The 17,352-nt window shown below is 38.3% G+C and overlaps 2 protein-coding genes across 6 annotated transcripts in view; one reads left to right on the forward strand and one right to left on the reverse strand.

The window, feature by feature from the left end:
* The window catches only part of ITGB3BP (integrin subunit beta 3 binding protein), a 34,286-nt gene extending 22,470 nt beyond the window's left edge, over positions 1-11,816 (reverse strand). Inside the window, exons 1-3 of one of the 2 annotated variants that reach the window (XM_074598874.1) lie at positions 11,453-11,816; positions 7,006-7,048; positions 2,128-2,266 (exon numbers count right to left, since the gene is read on the reverse strand). In XM_074598874.1, coding sequence (XP_074454975.1) covers positions 2,128-2,266; positions 7,006-7,048; positions 11,453-11,457 — 187 coding nt within the window. In that variant the 5' untranslated portion in view covers positions 11,458-11,816. The remainder of the gene's footprint in view (positions 1-2,127; positions 2,267-7,005; positions 7,049-11,452) is intronic. The other variant, XM_074598875.1, reaches the window with a different exon arrangement.
* EFCAB7 (EF-hand calcium binding domain 7) overlaps positions 11,538-17,352 on the forward strand; it is a 29,325-nt gene continuing 23,510 nt past the window's right edge. The window contains exons 1-4 of one of the 4 annotated variants that reach the window (XM_074598864.1): positions 11,718-11,826; positions 11,916-12,024; positions 14,184-14,211; positions 14,365-14,552. In XM_074598864.1, the coding sequence (XP_074454965.1) occupies positions 14,189-14,211; positions 14,365-14,552 (211 nt within the window). In that variant the 5' untranslated portion in view covers positions 11,718-11,826; positions 11,916-12,024; positions 14,184-14,188. Of the gene's footprint in view, positions 11,681-11,717; positions 11,827-11,915; positions 12,025-14,183; positions 14,212-14,364; positions 14,553-17,352 lie in introns of those variants that run through there. The other 3 variants (XM_074598866.1, XM_074598865.1, XM_074598867.1) reach the window with 3 other exon arrangements.

The following is a 17,352-nucleotide window of genomic DNA, read 5'->3' on the forward strand; positions in this document are numbered from 1 at the left end:
CTGCAGGGGCAAACCCCCAATTCAAAAGCATAGCACTGGTGGAGAAGACAACCTATTCTGGGGAAAACTGGAATCAGCAGAGAACTCAGTAGGAAAATTGTGAATATTCCAACCGGCAGCGAGTGCTCATAAAAAACTCGACTGCATTAAAACTGTTCGACAAACAGGTAACAAGGACACAAAGGCAGGTTATAATGAAGACTGGCAGCATGACAAAGAATTAGGATATAGCTGCTTCTGTTTAGTTTCCTAGCACGATACTAATTAGGAAAAATAAACCAACCCAAAACCTCGGCACAGGGGCCTGTAACTGTGCATAGCTATGTTGCCACCAAAACACCCCACATTGCCATGCTTGCTTGGGTCATCTGCTATTTTTAATAAGGAAAAGGGGTGTAATGCTCACAGATTGCAGTATTTTCAGCTTGAAGGATTCCAGTAATTCTCATTTTTTGGTCAGCCAGCTTTGATAGAATCCCAAAATTTCTTGATCACATTCCTTTAAAAAAAGAAAAAAAAATCCCTTTTTTCCTGGATAAAAAAATCCACTTTTGTAGATCCATCATGAGAACATGTGGTGCAATACCTAGTGCAAAAATCTGCAGACAACTAGATAAATTTCAAACAGTGGTTATTCTATCCTGCTCAGAATATTTCTACTCATCATAATTCATGAATGTTAGTGAGGCCTCAATTACTGCACATAAATTCCAAAATATATGGGGCATAAAAAGCTCTTTAACCCAACAAAAAGGCATAACAAGAACTGATGGCTGAAAATTAAAGCCAGACAAATTCAAAATCAGACAGGAGAATTTTTTTTTTTTTTGTAATAGCAAAGGTAATTGAACAAGGAACTTGCTAACAAGGGAAGTGATGGATTTTTACTATTATTTTTTAAATAATTTGAATCTTCAAATCAAGACTAAACTGTCTTTCTAGGAGTTGTACTGCAAGGAAATAAAGCTCTTGGGCTCTATATGGGAAAGATGACACGAAAGTCTCTTTGTATTAGTTTTTTAATATAAAAAAGACACACCAGGTGACCTAATGGTTCTTTAACACTTAAAAAGACCCCAACCTATACAGCCATAAAAGCAGGTTAGTCTACTGAAAATATATATAGTTCGCCTGCATCAAAAAGTGTGACTGTGTAACTAAGTGCACATATATCTTAAAGTGAACTGGAAATAATATGATTTTAAAAAGGCATATTTTCTGAGAGCAAATGACATTCAGTGTTATGTTAGATTAATTAAAAATTGCCTTACTATGAAAAAAAATAGTAAAAAATTATGTAAAAGAATGCCAAGCAGAAGAGTTAAACTTACTGAACGTCCCTTTTAGCTTTGATTTGATAAAATCTACGTTAACTTTCAATATTGATAGAGAAAGACTCAGAGCTGAGAAATGCTATATGTAGGTATGCATGCATACATGCAAGCATTTACCACCAGAAACCTGGAAGTACGTAAACCAGGCCTTGCATTGCAAATCGCAACACAGTTCTCAAAAGGCCACAAAAATAAACATGCATCAACTGCACCCATCTTTTCTTTACAGCTCTCTGGACCACGAGAGAGCCCAGACCTCAGCTGCGTATTATGAACAATGAATGGCACTGCCTCGCAAGAGCAAACCAGACTTCCTTGCAATAATCTGAAGCAGCACATAGTACACAGCAATGTCAGAATATCTTCCCCTATAATCCAAAGAAGAGCAAAGTCACTCTCAGTAGCACGTACCAGTTCTGGCAATGAAAACTGGGACTTAGAAAGAAAGCAAACAAAGGACATGGCTACCATAAACAGGCCTAACCAAAGGAATTAATGGAATTATTGCCAAAAATGCCAGTATAGGCTTTTTTGTTCTGAGCCAAAGTCAAACATTCTTAATATTGATTAACAGAAAGCAAAACTTGTTTCACAAACAAGCTGTTTCATAAACACCCCCAAGATTTATACTGAAAAGATTCAAGCTTTAAAAATCAACATCAGCTTTTCCAAAAGAGATTAAAATTCTTTAAGAGGAAAAAGAAATCAAACATACCACATGAGACATAAGTTACTAAATCAAGCCAATAGCCAGAAAAATGTTGCAGTAAGAAAGGCAGAATGTTCAACTAACCATTTGATGGATGATTTCTGAGATTTTGTGCATTACGACTCGTAGGAGGTGAAAATGGACTCATTTCGCGTGTCCCTGTTGTCGGTGAATAAGAGTTTAGATTTTCCTTTCTGGTCTTCAAAGGTGTTGCATCAGATGGCTAAAATGTAGCAAAAGACAAAGAATCTAAATGAATATTGGCTAACGATAAAGAACTACCTATGACCACCTAAACATACAATGGTTGTAAACTTCCCTTCTGCAAATTAATTACATGCTGGCCTCTCCCTTTCCTATCAGTAGAGTTACATATTGCACCCCAAACCAGACAAAGCCTCTCTGAACATTTACCACCTGCTAATAGATTTTTCTAAGCAATTCCTAACTTTATGTGCTCCCATTTATGGAAAGCCCGTGCTATATGTTGTGGTGGGGTGACCTTCACTGGCTGCCAGGTGCCCACCAAGTCGTTCTAGCACTCCCCCTCCTCATTCACATTAGTTTTACTCAAAAGAATAAAAAGTTCTTCAAACGTTAGCCTCCCAGTTTTCATAAACAAAAAGGATGTGGTTTCCAGAAATTTAGATATTCTAGAATTAACACCTGGGTGCTTTTTGTTTCGTTTTTTTTTTTAAAGCAGTCAAAACCTGGTATTATTTTTCCTGCAGTATTGAAAATTTAAGACACATGAACTATAAACCACTATTTTTAGATTTTAATTCTATCAAAAGACAGTTATTTCTAATGATTTTCTAAACAAGTGTTAATCAAAAAAACACCAAGTCCATTAAATCCAAAATTTTGTTTCTGGCTTACAATTTCAATATGATATTCAATAATGATATAAAAGGAGTTATTTAATGACGTTAAAGGAATTGTGCACAGAGGTTTTCAAAAGAACTAGTCTGCAATTCTGAAATATTAACTGGGGTTATCTGGGACACAGTTCACTCTCTATATTAGATGCTGAATTGCAACTCTGAGAAACTGGGATTTCACTGCACTGCTAATCTACAGAATAAAAAACCAAACCAAAACCACACTTTGTTTGCACATAAAGGGCTTCAGCTCTAGTAACAACTTGATTCCAACTACGAAGTTTAGCAGCTTTAAATAACACCATCAAAAAAGTCTGTCAAAAAGGAGCCATACACAAAAATACACATGGACACACAGCACTTAAAGGAGACACTTAAAGTCAGCAGTCAGCTTTATTGTACATGATTGTTCTGTAATCTCTTTAATTAATCTCTCATTTATTATTCAATTTATGTTAGAAAAAGTATAATAGGTAAGCATATTACACTGTTTCGATAGCATAAATGAAATACAAGGTGAGGATCTGGGGTTTATATTCATTACAGCATGCACAGTACTTAAGCCAAGTTGAGGAAAAAGAAATTTCAAAAAAGCAGACAACCTGGTATTTCCACTTTAGTAACTGATATTTCCACCGCATTTTCAAATTAATAACTCATTTATTCCCTTTCCATACTTCCCATATGTTGTCCTGCTTTGCTGGAATAAGACCCTCATCCTACTCCTTTTTAAACCAGACTAAACGAAGGGTATACTAATCTTCCTGTCCAGTAAGGATTTCTCAGCGCATGAATCTCCTGGGTGCTGTGGGAAAAGGGCTACTGGGGACATGGTTGAGAGCTCAGAGCGTGGTACAGGACAGAAAGACAACTCTGAGAAGGCCTGAACCTCGTAGGTTTAAGGTCCCACAAATATCCCCTGGGAAATTTAACTACAGCAATTTTAGATTTAGGAGGCAAAAGCAGTAACCAGGTAATATGGGTGAAAGCCGCAAGTCATACCAGGATGTAAGTCATATCAGATCACAAAGCTACATATACAAAGGTGACTTAAAGCCTCTACAATCCATCAGGAATCCAGGACCTGGGAAAAGGCTACATTTTATTACTGAGTAAATTAATGATAGAGAATATTAATGTTTTCATAATTAATCTTAAATTCTTGAGGTGTTATAAGGAAACTGCTTCTAAAAAGTATACATTTACAGAAGAACTAGGAATATGAGTTGTACCTAGAAGTATAATGGACAATTAGGTAACCCTCAGAAGTCGTCTTCTCGATCCTAGATGGTTAGCAGTTGATTTAAGTGTCCTGAAGCCTAACACTGCTATTTTCCCACCTACCTAGATATGCATACTCTTGTTATCTATATGAATGAGTGTTTTTATCATGGCTTCTACTACCTTCTCGACTTTACCAAAATTACAGGATGAGTTCTAGAAGTTAACATATCATATAAGCGTTATTGGCTTTCAGTTTTCCACACCGCAATATTATTAAATTCCTCTCGATTATATAAAAGTATAAGAATGTTCAATATCCCCTCTAAAAAGCAAACAGCATAGTCTAATACCCCTTTCCTGCTCTTCACTACTGAACTCCTATTAAGACACCCTGATCTTTTAATTTCCTTCATTTGAAGGCATTTCTTGTGCCACTTGTACCACAGTCTATGTTCACACTCATTTTCTTCCACAGAATGATATAGATTCAAAGATTATTATTTCTGCAATTATACTTTAAAGTAGAGTGACAGTACATTCAATTCTAATTCAAGTGAAGACAAAATACTGATTTATGCAATGACATTATACTTCCAGTGTTGCTTGATACTCTATTTCTGATATATCTTACTGCACTTCTACACAAAGCTGCAGTTTTGATGTTTTTCTTCTCCTACTCTACCTTGAGTGGTTACCCTTAATCTAGAACCCAACAGTATTAGTCATTAGTAATATGACTTACACCGTATTTCAAAAGATCTAATTTGCTGCCCACTTACCTAGCTTTCTTATAGCTCCTGGATATTACTCTGTCTTGTTTTAGTCTTGAATACCCTAAATAATTTCACACCAGCTGCTTATACTCTTTTTTGCAGTCTATCAGTATTTAAACAATATCGGATGGAAATCTTCAGTCTGTTGTCACTAATATTTTGCCACATTCAAGCAGGTTACAGAAATGTTTCAAATCGTCTTAAATGAAATATTAATTATAGTAAAGTATCAATGCCACTTTAGGCATATAAATGTCATCAAAACTCTTTTGTAACAGGGAGAATCTCCAATCTGCTTACACTTTCAGGATATTTTTCCTGCTAGAACAGCAGTCACCTCGGCCACCATATTTCTGGATATGAAGTAAGACTCCACTGAGCAGCTACCTGGAAAAAGTTACTGTAGTACTTCAAAGGACAGTATTTATTTGGCAGTAAGAATTTTCCTTCCAGGAAGGAGAGTCGTGGTCCAGTTACGCAATTTGTTAATGACACCACACTAACATCACAAAATCTAAAAATACTAATTTCTGATCTGGTTAGTTCAGGCATGCTTTGAGTACTGTGACCAGCAGGTGGAATGAGGGCCTCCGGAATAACAGGAAAGAAATTGTAGAAACAGCAATGGATGTGGCAGAGCTAAAAAAGATACTTCACACAAACCGTGTGTTTATTACCTTACATTCCTTCCTACCTCCTACAACGTTATTTAATTATGGTATACCTTAAACACTTTAAATCTTTGACATGTATCTGTTAGAGGCATTGTATGAACTAAAAATCATAGTGTAAGCCTACATTACTGAGATTCCAGTAAAAGTTTTTATCATTCAGATGGGCTTTTGTTAAGCTTTTTGCTGCACAAGAACCTGAATGCAGGTAACCATCAAGTAACTCTTTCGTTTTATCTCATGGGGAGGGGGCAGGGGCAGGGAAGGAACAGCTTTAAGGCAGAAAGGGAATTGTGTGTAATTTCAGTTGGACCACTCATCTACAAAAACGTTACTACAGCCCAAGAAACAGATGCAAAATTACAGTCACAGCTGCATTCTGAGCAGAACAAGTTGGGTAATGGTACACTAAGCTGCTAATTAAATTGCTAATGATTTTTTTTAGTGCCACTGCGGTACTTTGCCACCTTTGTTTAAATTAAAAAAAAAGTATCTAGAAAATTTTTAAAATTGCGAATTTCTGTTTTGCTAAATACCAGCGAGACCTCCAAATATGTGCTGCATATAAACAAATCTCTTCAAAGTGACACAGACATGGAGATTTATTGGGAGCTTATCTGCTGACCAGCTATTTCTCTATCTACTTTTCCAAAATTTTCCTTCCTTTAAACACTGCCATTCTCACAAGCTCCTCTGTATGGATGTCTGCAGCAACACCCACTGTTGGTAGGAGCAGATAATAAACTGACATATGTCATGACATGCTGGTACTGAGAGTATACTATAGCTGCATTTACAAAAAATAATAGCAACAGTACAATTTTATTTTTATTGTGATAACTGTGGTGAAATTTATTGCAGTGTTAGTACTTTATTGTTTCATTATGCCAGATTAGCTGAGGGAGATAATTATATCCTTGACATGAAAACGCCTTTAGTGTTTTCATTTCAATTTTGCAGTTTGTAATATGCAGATTACAGCATTATCATAATTCCATATTGTTAGATGTACAATTACATGGCAGAACATTTGCTTCCAGGATAACGGAGCTAATTTCTAATAAATAATTTCACCAAGGATCTTAACTCATTCAGCTCTTGGGTAAATAGTGATGGCAATAAAAATATGCATATTTCTCCATTATTTTCGTGTGATTCATGCAGATGTACATTACTTAGGGCCAGGCAGTTACATGACAATGGAATACAATAAATTTTATACTAATATTTTCAGCAGTAATTTTGTGCGTTGTTAGGATTTTTCTAGACAACATCGAATCTGTAATAATACAAATGCAACTCTAATGATGTATCATGTTTATATACACACATATGTATGCATATAGATATAAATACACACACGTACATATATATATACAGCCCAGATGATTCCATACACCAAAAAATACTTACATCATCTTTTTTAACGGTGTCCAACTTTAATGCTCTCTTAACTCTGAAAGAGAAAAATATGGACAAGTTTTATGGTCACCTAGACACAAAGATTGCTGGTCGTAAGGTCTATAATCTGTAATTTTAAAGACATTTTCCTTTTTTGTGTTTCACATTTTTTTATACTACACAAGAAAACTAATCTCATCCAAAGCAAATACATTAGCTGATTAAAATACTGTGTAACAAAAACACTGCCTGTTTAGAGGAATAAAATGTTTGCATAAGAAAATCCAATTCTCCATTTTATACTAGAGATAAAAACCAAGACAGTGAAGTAAAATCACATTGTATATTTGTCTCTTTCTCAAAGACTATAAACAATGAAAAAATACAAAAGCATTAATATTTACATACCTTCTGAGCAAGGGTTGAAATTATTTTGCCATTAGTAGAAATAATGTATTAGGCATTTAAAACAGGTACAGCCAAGGTGAAAAAAGTAGTTCTTCCCATCATTTTAGCTCTTAACATGATTCAGTGCTACCAGACTATGACTTAACCGGGGAACAGATGCTCTATGTCTTTACAGGTCCCCAAACCATAAGAAACTATTTTCTAGTCTTTTTCACTATACTGATTCAGGAACATGCCAAGCTCTCTCTGCAAAATCTGCTCTGCTGAACTGGATGCCCAGCTGTTAATGGCAACGCTAGAAGAGGAAAGCTGAATATTTATAATACTTTATATCGTACAGCTGTCTTCTAAAGAGCAGTCATCAAAATTTTATTGAATGCAGACTAAATGCTCAAAGGAAAGAAAGGTCAACATAAATTAAGACTATTTTTCCCAGAGACAACTGAAACTTTTTAAGCACATTCCTAAATCTTAACAATAGTTTAAAGCATTATATAAAACAACGAGGAAAAAAATTTAAAATCTTTATAAGCACAGACCCCAAGAAACATATATATTGTATCAAATTAAACAAGATTTAGAAAATGCATCATATTTCAAGAACTTAGTTCACAGTTTTCATCTTGGAAAAGAATACTTTGACTTGTAAGGAATTAAGATGACCTCATTCCAAACATATAGTTTTAAAATTTATGTTACGATTCCAAAACTGTAAATTAAAGCATTGGAAAAATAGAATGAAAACACATTTTTGAAATATAACTCAGGTAACGGTCTTATATGAATACTGTTTTACAACTATCTCTATTACAAAAAGGGGAAGAGAAGTATTCTATCTTAAAAAAGCCAAGTAAACAGGTAACATTTAAATTAAAAAAGCGTGGGAAATTCTTGCCAAAGGGCAGTCAAAGCTGTAACAGTTTGATGGAATTCTTTACAATGTATTTCTTTTTTAAATAGAAACCCATATTGCTTAAGGAATGCAGACTCCATTACATCTTCCACCCCAGTGGCAGCAGAGAAACATTATATTTATTAATACATGTACTCTGAAAGGATGCTCTAGGGGCCAATGCATTTGCATGTTATACTAAGGCATGTTATGATGGAAGTTTTTATGATGGACTTCAAAAGAAGCTGGAAGCCAAAGTAAAGCAGAATCTGGAGTCAACATAGCTCTAGGATGAAGATATATGAGAAACTACCTGAAAATCCCACCAGATTATAAACATTTAGAAAATTTCTTAGAGAGAAAGTTGTGGACTGGTCAAGACTGTGTTCTTTCAAGTCTGCCAAGTACCGTGTACAGCGATAGAGTTGCAGTCAGCCCAAAATTCTCTCTTCTGGCCTGCAAAGCCCCCGCAAATACCCTGAGCTATGGCGACGAAGAGGCAGCCTCATTCCACGCAAGCACTTCAACCTTGGAAGGAGCTGCATGGATAAAATTTTGGCATCAGGAGGTGAAATTTGCCTTGCTTTTCCCACTCCATCCTACCCAGCAGCCTGGTTTGCTTGTGGGCTTGTTTTTAGTGATTGTCTTTCTGACGCCATAATATGAGAAGGTAAATCTCTGGTGACTGTGATTCACTCAAAATAAGTTAAAATTTGTGCTCTTAGTCTACACGCGGTCCCTGGCTAGGACCATGGACACAAAATTCATCCACACTTCTAACACGAAGACTCAGTTGGCCAAAGTGTCTTCCCTCAGATTTTTCAAAAGATGCACATGGAGAAAAAACAATATGAGCATTTAGGTGCAAACAAAATTCCTAAAGTATTTTAGGACCCACCATGGAGGAACAGCACCAGCTTTAGTTTGGTTTATCTTCTCTATATGGCTCAAAAAGCCTTGCTTTGGCTATGGCGTAGAATCAAATGTCAGAGTATGAATAAGAAAAGGACACAAAAAGATGCAGCATATGTGATGACAGTACACAACAACTTATTTACCTGAGTTTCCTACCCTTGAATTCATTCAAAATTCCCTCAAAGAAAATTTTATTTTCTTAACTATGCAGAGTATGATGGCACATGTTTATAGGTAGCCGTACAACCTGCAATTATTATTTTCCCCATAATATTTATCAGGTTAAATAACTACATATTAGTTCTATAGTGTATTATCTATCAGGTCATACTGTCAGTTCCTTGCTAATACTGGGAGACCTTTACTCACTTGAATAGTGCTTTGATGAAAGCACTTATCTGCTTAACTGTGGGAGCGTAGGTATGCAATCTAACTTTCTATAAAGAAATTGATTTTTTAATATTATTTTTAATTACACATACACTTAACTTTCCTTCATAATTCATTTATGAATTAATGCAATGGTAGCAATCACATACAGTATCATGGACTTGACTATATTCTTTCATTAAAAATACCCTAGGGATTATTGTAGCGCATTTTGAAGGCATTTCAGTTAGCTTCCTCTTAAGTTTCTGCTTTACTGGGGGTGGGGGGGAAACAAATCACCACAGAAAATAGCTCTATGCTATTTACGTTTTGCTTCATCTTCAAAACTTGCCAGTAAAAACGTCTTACTAATTGTAAAAGCGTAAAGAATATATGATCATTTTCTATGTTCATTTTAAATGGTAGTTAAACTCAGCGTGCAACCAGCGAGAAACAGACTTACTTAGACACCAAAATATCAAAGCTTGTATATTGCTAAGTTTCCTTTGTATTACTACTGTCTGGCATGATTACTTCAACCACCTGTGGTCAAGAGAAAGACTGGCAGAAGTTGGAACCTATGTTAGCTCTAACATAAGTGATCTTTGAAATGGCATGAGGAGCTGTAAACTGGGACAATATCCCAAGCCTATATATAGGCAGCAGAAGTCTTACAGCTTCACCTTACTGCTGTTGAAGTTAGCAAGGTCCTACACATTTTCTTTATTGTTATTCAGAAGCCCAAGATTAGCAAAGATACGCAAGAATAGCATCAGACTTACATGACTATAGCTTGATAAATTGCTAAGAATGGTACAAATAAGAACAGGAGACACTACAAAGAGATACAGACTGATGGAAAATGGATAGGGAACGTGTCATGGCCTGCCATAACTTCCCACAGCAGCCTGCAGCACAAACCCCTGGCGTCAAACTCAACACAACCCATCTGTGACACGGCTCCTGCCCCTCTTCCACCCCTAGAGTCATAAAATTATTTTGGTTGGAAGGAAACTTAAAGCCCACCCGGTGGCACCCCCTGCCCTGGGCAGGGACACCTCCCACCAGCCCAGGTTGCTCCAAGCCCCGGCCAACCTGGCCTTGAACCCCTCCAGGGATGGGGCAGCCACAGCTTCTCTGGGCAACCTGGGCCAGGGGCTCACCACTCTCAGAGTGAAAAATTTCTTCCTGATATCTAATCTAAATCTACCTTCTTCCAGTTTAAAACCATTCCCCCTCATCCTATTGCAACAGGCCCTGCTAAAAAGTCCCTCCCCAGCTTTCCTGGAGCCCCTTTAGGGCCTGGAAGGTCTCCGCGGAGCCTTCTCTTCTCCAGGCTGAACCCCCCAGCTCTCTCAGCCTGTCCCCACAGCAGAGGGGCTCCAGCTCTTGGATCATCTCCGTGACCTCCTCTGGCCCCACTCCAACAGCTCCATGTCCTTCTGCCGAGGGCCGCGGAGCTGGAGGCAGCACTCCAGGAACACGGAACATACATAAAGCATTACCCATGCCAGTGGGCATTGCCCACCCAAGCTCCATCTGGACAAGGCCCTGCCCCGAGGAACAACCATCTTAACTATTCCCGGCCCCATCCAACAACGGGAAGACGGAGCTAGAAACAAAACCCGCCCTTCCCCAGGCAGTGGCCTGCTCCTCCGCTCTCCGGGACGACCCGAGGAGCACACTTCTCCTCAGGGAACAAGCTCCCAGCCGTACAGAAGCCGCCAGGCCGCCGGGGAGAAGCGCTCCGCCTCATCGCATCCCACACGGGCCCTGGCTCCACCGCCCGCTCCAGCAGCTCCCGGCGGGGGGGGAGGCCGACAGCGGCACCCGGAGCCGAGCGGACCTACTCGGCCACCCCTACCCGATACCTACGACATTGCGGTGCCCGGAGCCGCTCCCGCCGCCTTTTGCAAAGCTCCCGCCTCCCGCCGCCGCCGTGCACCGGCCAAACGCCGCCGGCTGGAAACGGCGCCGAGAGGGCGGGACGCGGCCCCCGGCTCGGGCGGGTCGAGGGCCGGCTCGTCGGGCCCCGCTGCCCCTGCTCTCGGTGCCGTGTGACGGTAGGAGCCGGGCCGGTGGCGGCCTCCCCCCCTCGGGAAGGTTTGTTCTGGGCTGGGAGGTGAGGTGAGGTGAGGTGCGGGCAGAGCCGGCCCCTCAGGGCGGCTGGGGACGCCGGGCAGGGCGGGAGAGTTGCTTCCCCATCTGTCGGGCGCCGGCAAAGGGATTGTAGCGTCTTTTGCGCGATGGTGGGTGATAAATTTTGCTCAAGAAGATGCCTGCGCCCACCGGAGAGGGAGGTAACGAGATTTATGTGGTAAAAGTTTCCTCATTTCAGGGGAGTGAGGCCTGAGCGCTTGGGCTCGGAAGGCTAAGGAGCCGCAGCGCGAAGCTTCCCCGTTGGTGCGTGTTTGCTGTGGATGGAGGTGAACCTCAGCCTCGGAAAGGTCAGTATTGCCAAGAAGGGTATGACTTAATTCCTGCTTGGAAGGTGGTTTTTATTTGTTAGAATCATCGAACTAACATTGAAAGTAATAGTTAGGCTGTGTTGTCCTCCCGCCTCAGCCGAGGCCGGATTGCTCCCCTCTGTCTGTTTTGTCTAAAGTGTCATTTGTCCAGTAAAAATGTAACCACCTAAACCAAGGGGCTGCTGGCAGTGCTGTTACTAAGCTATTGCTCACCGGATTTCTGAGCGATGTGTCGGCAGCGCTTCTTGGCAGAACTGTGGCCCGTGTAAGAAATATCTGGGTAATGGGAAGTCTAAGGAGTATAAACGAGAGTTCACATTTTATAAACTAGTTACGGGAAAATTAACATTTATTCTTCTTTTCCTCCTTGACTTTAACCCACTCCCATTTTGTGTGTGTAACACTGGCGCTTAATTATAGTGACACCCGTTTGCAGTAACCAGACTGTATCACGGTGTCCCTATGGGGTCCTTCTAATGCCAGTGTAATATTAAAGTGTCAGGCAGGCGGCCTGTGTATTATAAATAGGGTACTTCATCCATGATAAGCGATTATTATCTTTCTTTCCCAAGTGTAAAAGACCTATATAACTCAAGAAGGTGCGAGTGATTTAGGCCTCCTGAGTAAAAATCCAATGAGTCCTGAAGGGGACCCTATGATGTCGTTGTCTTGTTGCTGAACTTGGGGTATTCAATTTATTATACTGGAATATGTTTTCTGAAGCCAACATTGGGTAAAATAATATGAGAGGCTGTTAGACCAACAGTACAACACGATTTAGTGTCCCTCTGTGATGGCCTTCTAAAAACCTTAATCACCCTTGGTAAAAGCAGAAAGGCTGCTGTTAAAGTTTACTGGCCATTGGTGAGCAAACAGTATTAGTTACTGCTTTGAAACATTTTAATAATTTAGAAAAAATGCATTTCATATTTTTTCATTGTTTCACAACTATATGGGTAGTGTTGTGTGTAAAAGACTTACCTTACACACTTTTATGCACATTCTTAGCGTCAGACTTATTTATTTCTATTAATTATATTTAGATAACTCTTAAAGGTACAATTCAGTGTATTTAACTTCATGTACTTGAAGGATTAAGGGTTAAAATTTTGACCAGTTTTACTATTAGCCATATGTTTAATCAAGTTATAACTGTAAAAACGGAAAACAAAATCCCATTCTGGTATGGGAACCAGAAAAAAGCATGTAATCAATTTAATAATTATTAGATCACTTTTTAAACAATGAATATTATATAGTGTTTGTTTATGACATTACACAGTGTCTCTGCTGAGGCTATGTAAACTAGCCAGTTTTCCAGCTAAATCAGTCTTGGAAAGATGAAAGTCGACTTTTGAGTGAGGGAGGAAATCCTGACAAATATGCAGTGCAGCATAAACACAGTTACATATAATTTGCACTGGAGGACAAAGGGAGTTTTTACTCTGCTGTTAACACCAAGAATTATAACAGAGAATCCAACATGACATGAGTCAGTCATAATCATACAGCTACAGAATGCTCTCCAATGACGTAAGCGCTGCATCCATTCTCGATAATATTTACTTCGTTATTGTTGTTTGGTGAAAAAGTCTTTTAAATAATTCTGTGCCTTTCGCACCTGTGGCCATGTTTAAACTGGAGTGTTTTTAGGAAAAAAACGCGAGAAGCCACTTTTGCTACTGCTGGTGAACTGTAGCAACAATGAGAGTGGCACTGGGGACAAAACAGTGGTAGATATGATATGTTCATTAATATACTGTTGTGACAAATCATGCTAGGCATAGACAATGGTAGTAAAGTCATCACAGCCAACAAGTGCACTTTTGTACAAACTTTCCCATTCTGTCATTAGGAGAATTTAGCTAACGTGGCAAGAGAGAAATTGTCGTAGAAATGTGTAGTAAGTGTGTAGTATGGACAAGTCCTAGTGGTTTACTTCTAAACATGGATATCAATGGTTTGTATTACAGATAACTTGAAAATTTGTTATTAGGCTTTCAAATAACATGACTATATAATCACTGTGATATAAAATGTCTGAAATTAAAATAAAATACAATAAAATGAAACTTTTGACTGCCAATAGAGAATAAACTGTTGTTAATAAGTAGAGCTCAAGCTATTTTTGTTTGCAGATCCCATGGTGCCTACCTACAAACATAGGTATGTATTCTCATCCCAGATTTAGAGAACCAAAAACATATGGCCTGGATGTTAGGATAATTTGTATTAGTCTGTGTTTCAGAGGATAAAGCAGAGAAGTTATTAAACAGGCAAGAAAGTAACAAACTCTAACTGTAATTGTATTCTTCACAGAATGGCCAGCAGTCCTGAGAATAACGCATCCCTCTCTGTTCAGAAAGTCACATGCTCAGAGAGTTCCCAAGCAAAGAAGTCCCAGCATGCAGAAGAAGCAATCTTTTACATGAACTGCCGAGCAGCCTATCTAACTGTTTTGAAAAGCAGTTTAGAAAATATTAAATCAAAAGAACAACTCAGTTTAGGTAACGATTAGATATTTTTTTCCCCATAACTATTGTGTGTGGTGATTGCAGCGGGTAGTTTACAAACAGCAGTCAGCAATTCAGCTGTGAGAGTATCCCAGCGCATAAACTCAGTAACTGTTTTAAGGAATTTACAGTAGTTTTAGATAGGGTTCAGATTTCAAGTGTTGGTGGCTGTATCTTTGAAGACATTTTCGTCATTTACCTGTTAGAAAATATGTCACGTAGTGATTTTTTCACCATTCCTCAAAGTTTTTCATTTTCCTCAAATCCTCCTTCTTTGTTGCTAGGTGTTGGATGACTCGGGGAAGTGGGAATAGCATACAGAGCTTTTCATCTGTAAATCACCAGTATGAATGAGCAAAAGTCAATACCAGCTGACAGTTTACAGGGGACCTAAGTGAGCTGTTTAACAACACCAAATTTGATGGTAGCATTGTTGCTTGCTTGAGGTGGGCCTAGGTATTGCTTTTTGATTGTGACATTTCTGCAATAAATTTTTTCCTACTACAAATTATTAAGTGAGTTGGTCTCAGTTCAGTTTATAGGGGGCAATTGCTCCTTATTGCACTGTCACAGGAAATCTCCATGATAACTGGCATTAATTGGCACAGAGGTTTGTAGACTCATAGGAGAGGTTGTTACTGGAGAAAATTTACCCCTAAATTACTGGAGGTAGTTTACTGGTGACAGTTTACCCCTAAATTACTGGAGGCAATTTACCCCTAAAGGTAGTATCACAGATCAATTCTAAGCCACTTTGAGTAATATGTGAAAATAATTGCCTTTCCTCTACCAATTTTGTGATCAAATGGACTGTTTCAGGCACTAGTGTTTCATAAGAATTCTTACTTTATTTAAACTCCTACTGAATTACAATGTTCCCATAGACTAAAATGAAAAGTTTTGATTTTTTCATCCATATTATATTTGTGTATAAGTGTTTTGCTGTCAGCAGTACAACAAGAAAAAAATATCTCTGAATGCATCAGCTGTACTAGATAAAGATGTTAGTAGATACTGAAAGCTGTGGAGCTTAACAACTTTTGTTTTGAAAACCTACGGAATTTTAAAGTTCCTTGCATGGAATTATTGGGAAAGTTACAAAAGTTTACCTGAAAAATGGTAGTTAGGGCTGTGTATTGGAAATTGATATCTTTGTAATATACCTTAGTGACCAAGTAAGATAGGAAAGGAGTAAGATAAGTCTGAGTAATAACCTCTGAAATATGTTTCACTATCCCAGATGAAATTTCTCAAGTAAATACAATAACAACTTTTCTGTCTCTTGGAGTTGTAGGATTGTGTACCATGTCTTACCGTGTTTGGGGTTTGTTTGGGGATTTTTTTGCTTTGGTTTTTTTTTTTTTGGTTTTGTTTTCTCCTTCTTAGAGCATTTTTGTCCTTTCATGAAAAAGTTTATTCATGGTTGGATGTAATGGCATGGGATTGTGTTAGGAAACTTATGAAAGTGTCTTTCAGTCCTATTTTCAATTTGGAGTTTTGTGATGTGAAAATCTTACCTTGCTTTATTGGAAAAAAATGTTTCCAGTTCGCATGGTTCACAAGGAAAGCATGAGAACATAAACCTTCGGTTAGATAAAGAGAACCGAAATGTATCATCATTTGAAAACAAATGATTTTTATTTTGTGGGTTTCAGGTGCAGCTTAGAATGTACTTGGGATGGATGGTAGTACAGGTTGCTTTCTCAAGTCTCCTCAGATTATGATGCCAGTAAAAAGTATGTTTATTATGGCATTGCAGTTGTTTGTAATAAAAAAAAAAAAAAGCAACGGCTAAAGGGAAAAACATGCTATGCTATCTAGCAGAGAATCTAGTTTTATCAGAATTCTAGTGACCGTATTTTTTTCTGCATATGTAAGGAAATATTTTTCACTAGTGGCTGCATGCCTGGTGCCTAAAATACATGAGGTCTCCACATGGAATCCACCATTATAAAAGCTGAGTGTACTTCTCTGATGCACTGATTGTTTGTAGCATCTTTCCCTATACCAGTGCATAAAATTCTATCCATTAGCAAGCACATTCTTTCAGCATGTGATTTAGTGTTATCCAGGCTTTCTCAGCTGTTATAAAAGTGCCTTTATAATATCCTAATGATAGTTTTGGATAATCTGTATTTTAAGATAGGAGCGGTGTGAACAAATGTCGTCTCTTTTATATATACTTTGGCTTTCATCTCTATCCACATGCCACTTCACTAGATAGCAAGTGTTTGGGCCTTTTTGGTTCCAAGGTCAACTCAGGAAGGGCAATTAGTGGTTCAGGCTCCCAGTCTTTTCAGAGATATTTAAGGACTTCTTTTAAAATTTGTAAGCATTGAGAGTTATTATAGACTTATATTGCATCTGAAGTAAATTCTGGCATTTATCAAATAAGTGGTGCTAGTGTTTAAGCTCTCTTGCTACATGATGTTTGGCTAATATTGTAAACTGTGAAATATTCACTTAGAGATTGTCTCTGCAAAATTTCATTCATAGGAGTCTTACTTATTCACGGACAGTAGCTTCATTTCCTGTGTTGTAATATTATTTAAGGTATTTAGCAGAATCAGTCAGTAAAGAAGTATAAATAAAAGGTGCAGTCTAATTGAACTTTCACAAATATAAACTGGGGAGGCATGTGGGGTATGGCAAGTGCTGATCTCCCAGGATATATAAAAATACAGAATTGTCATATACTTGAAGGATACTCTATTAAATATAAGTGAATACTGTGCTATATCAATATTCCAGGGAACTTTGCTATCCCCGTAAACAAACACACAGAGTAACTGCC

Source organism: Larus michahellis, chromosome 8 (genome assembly GCF_964199755.1).
Source record: "Larus michahellis chromosome 8, bLarMic1.1, whole genome shotgun sequence".
Classification (NCBI taxonomy): Eukaryota; Metazoa; Chordata; class Aves; order Charadriiformes; family Laridae; genus Larus; species Larus michahellis.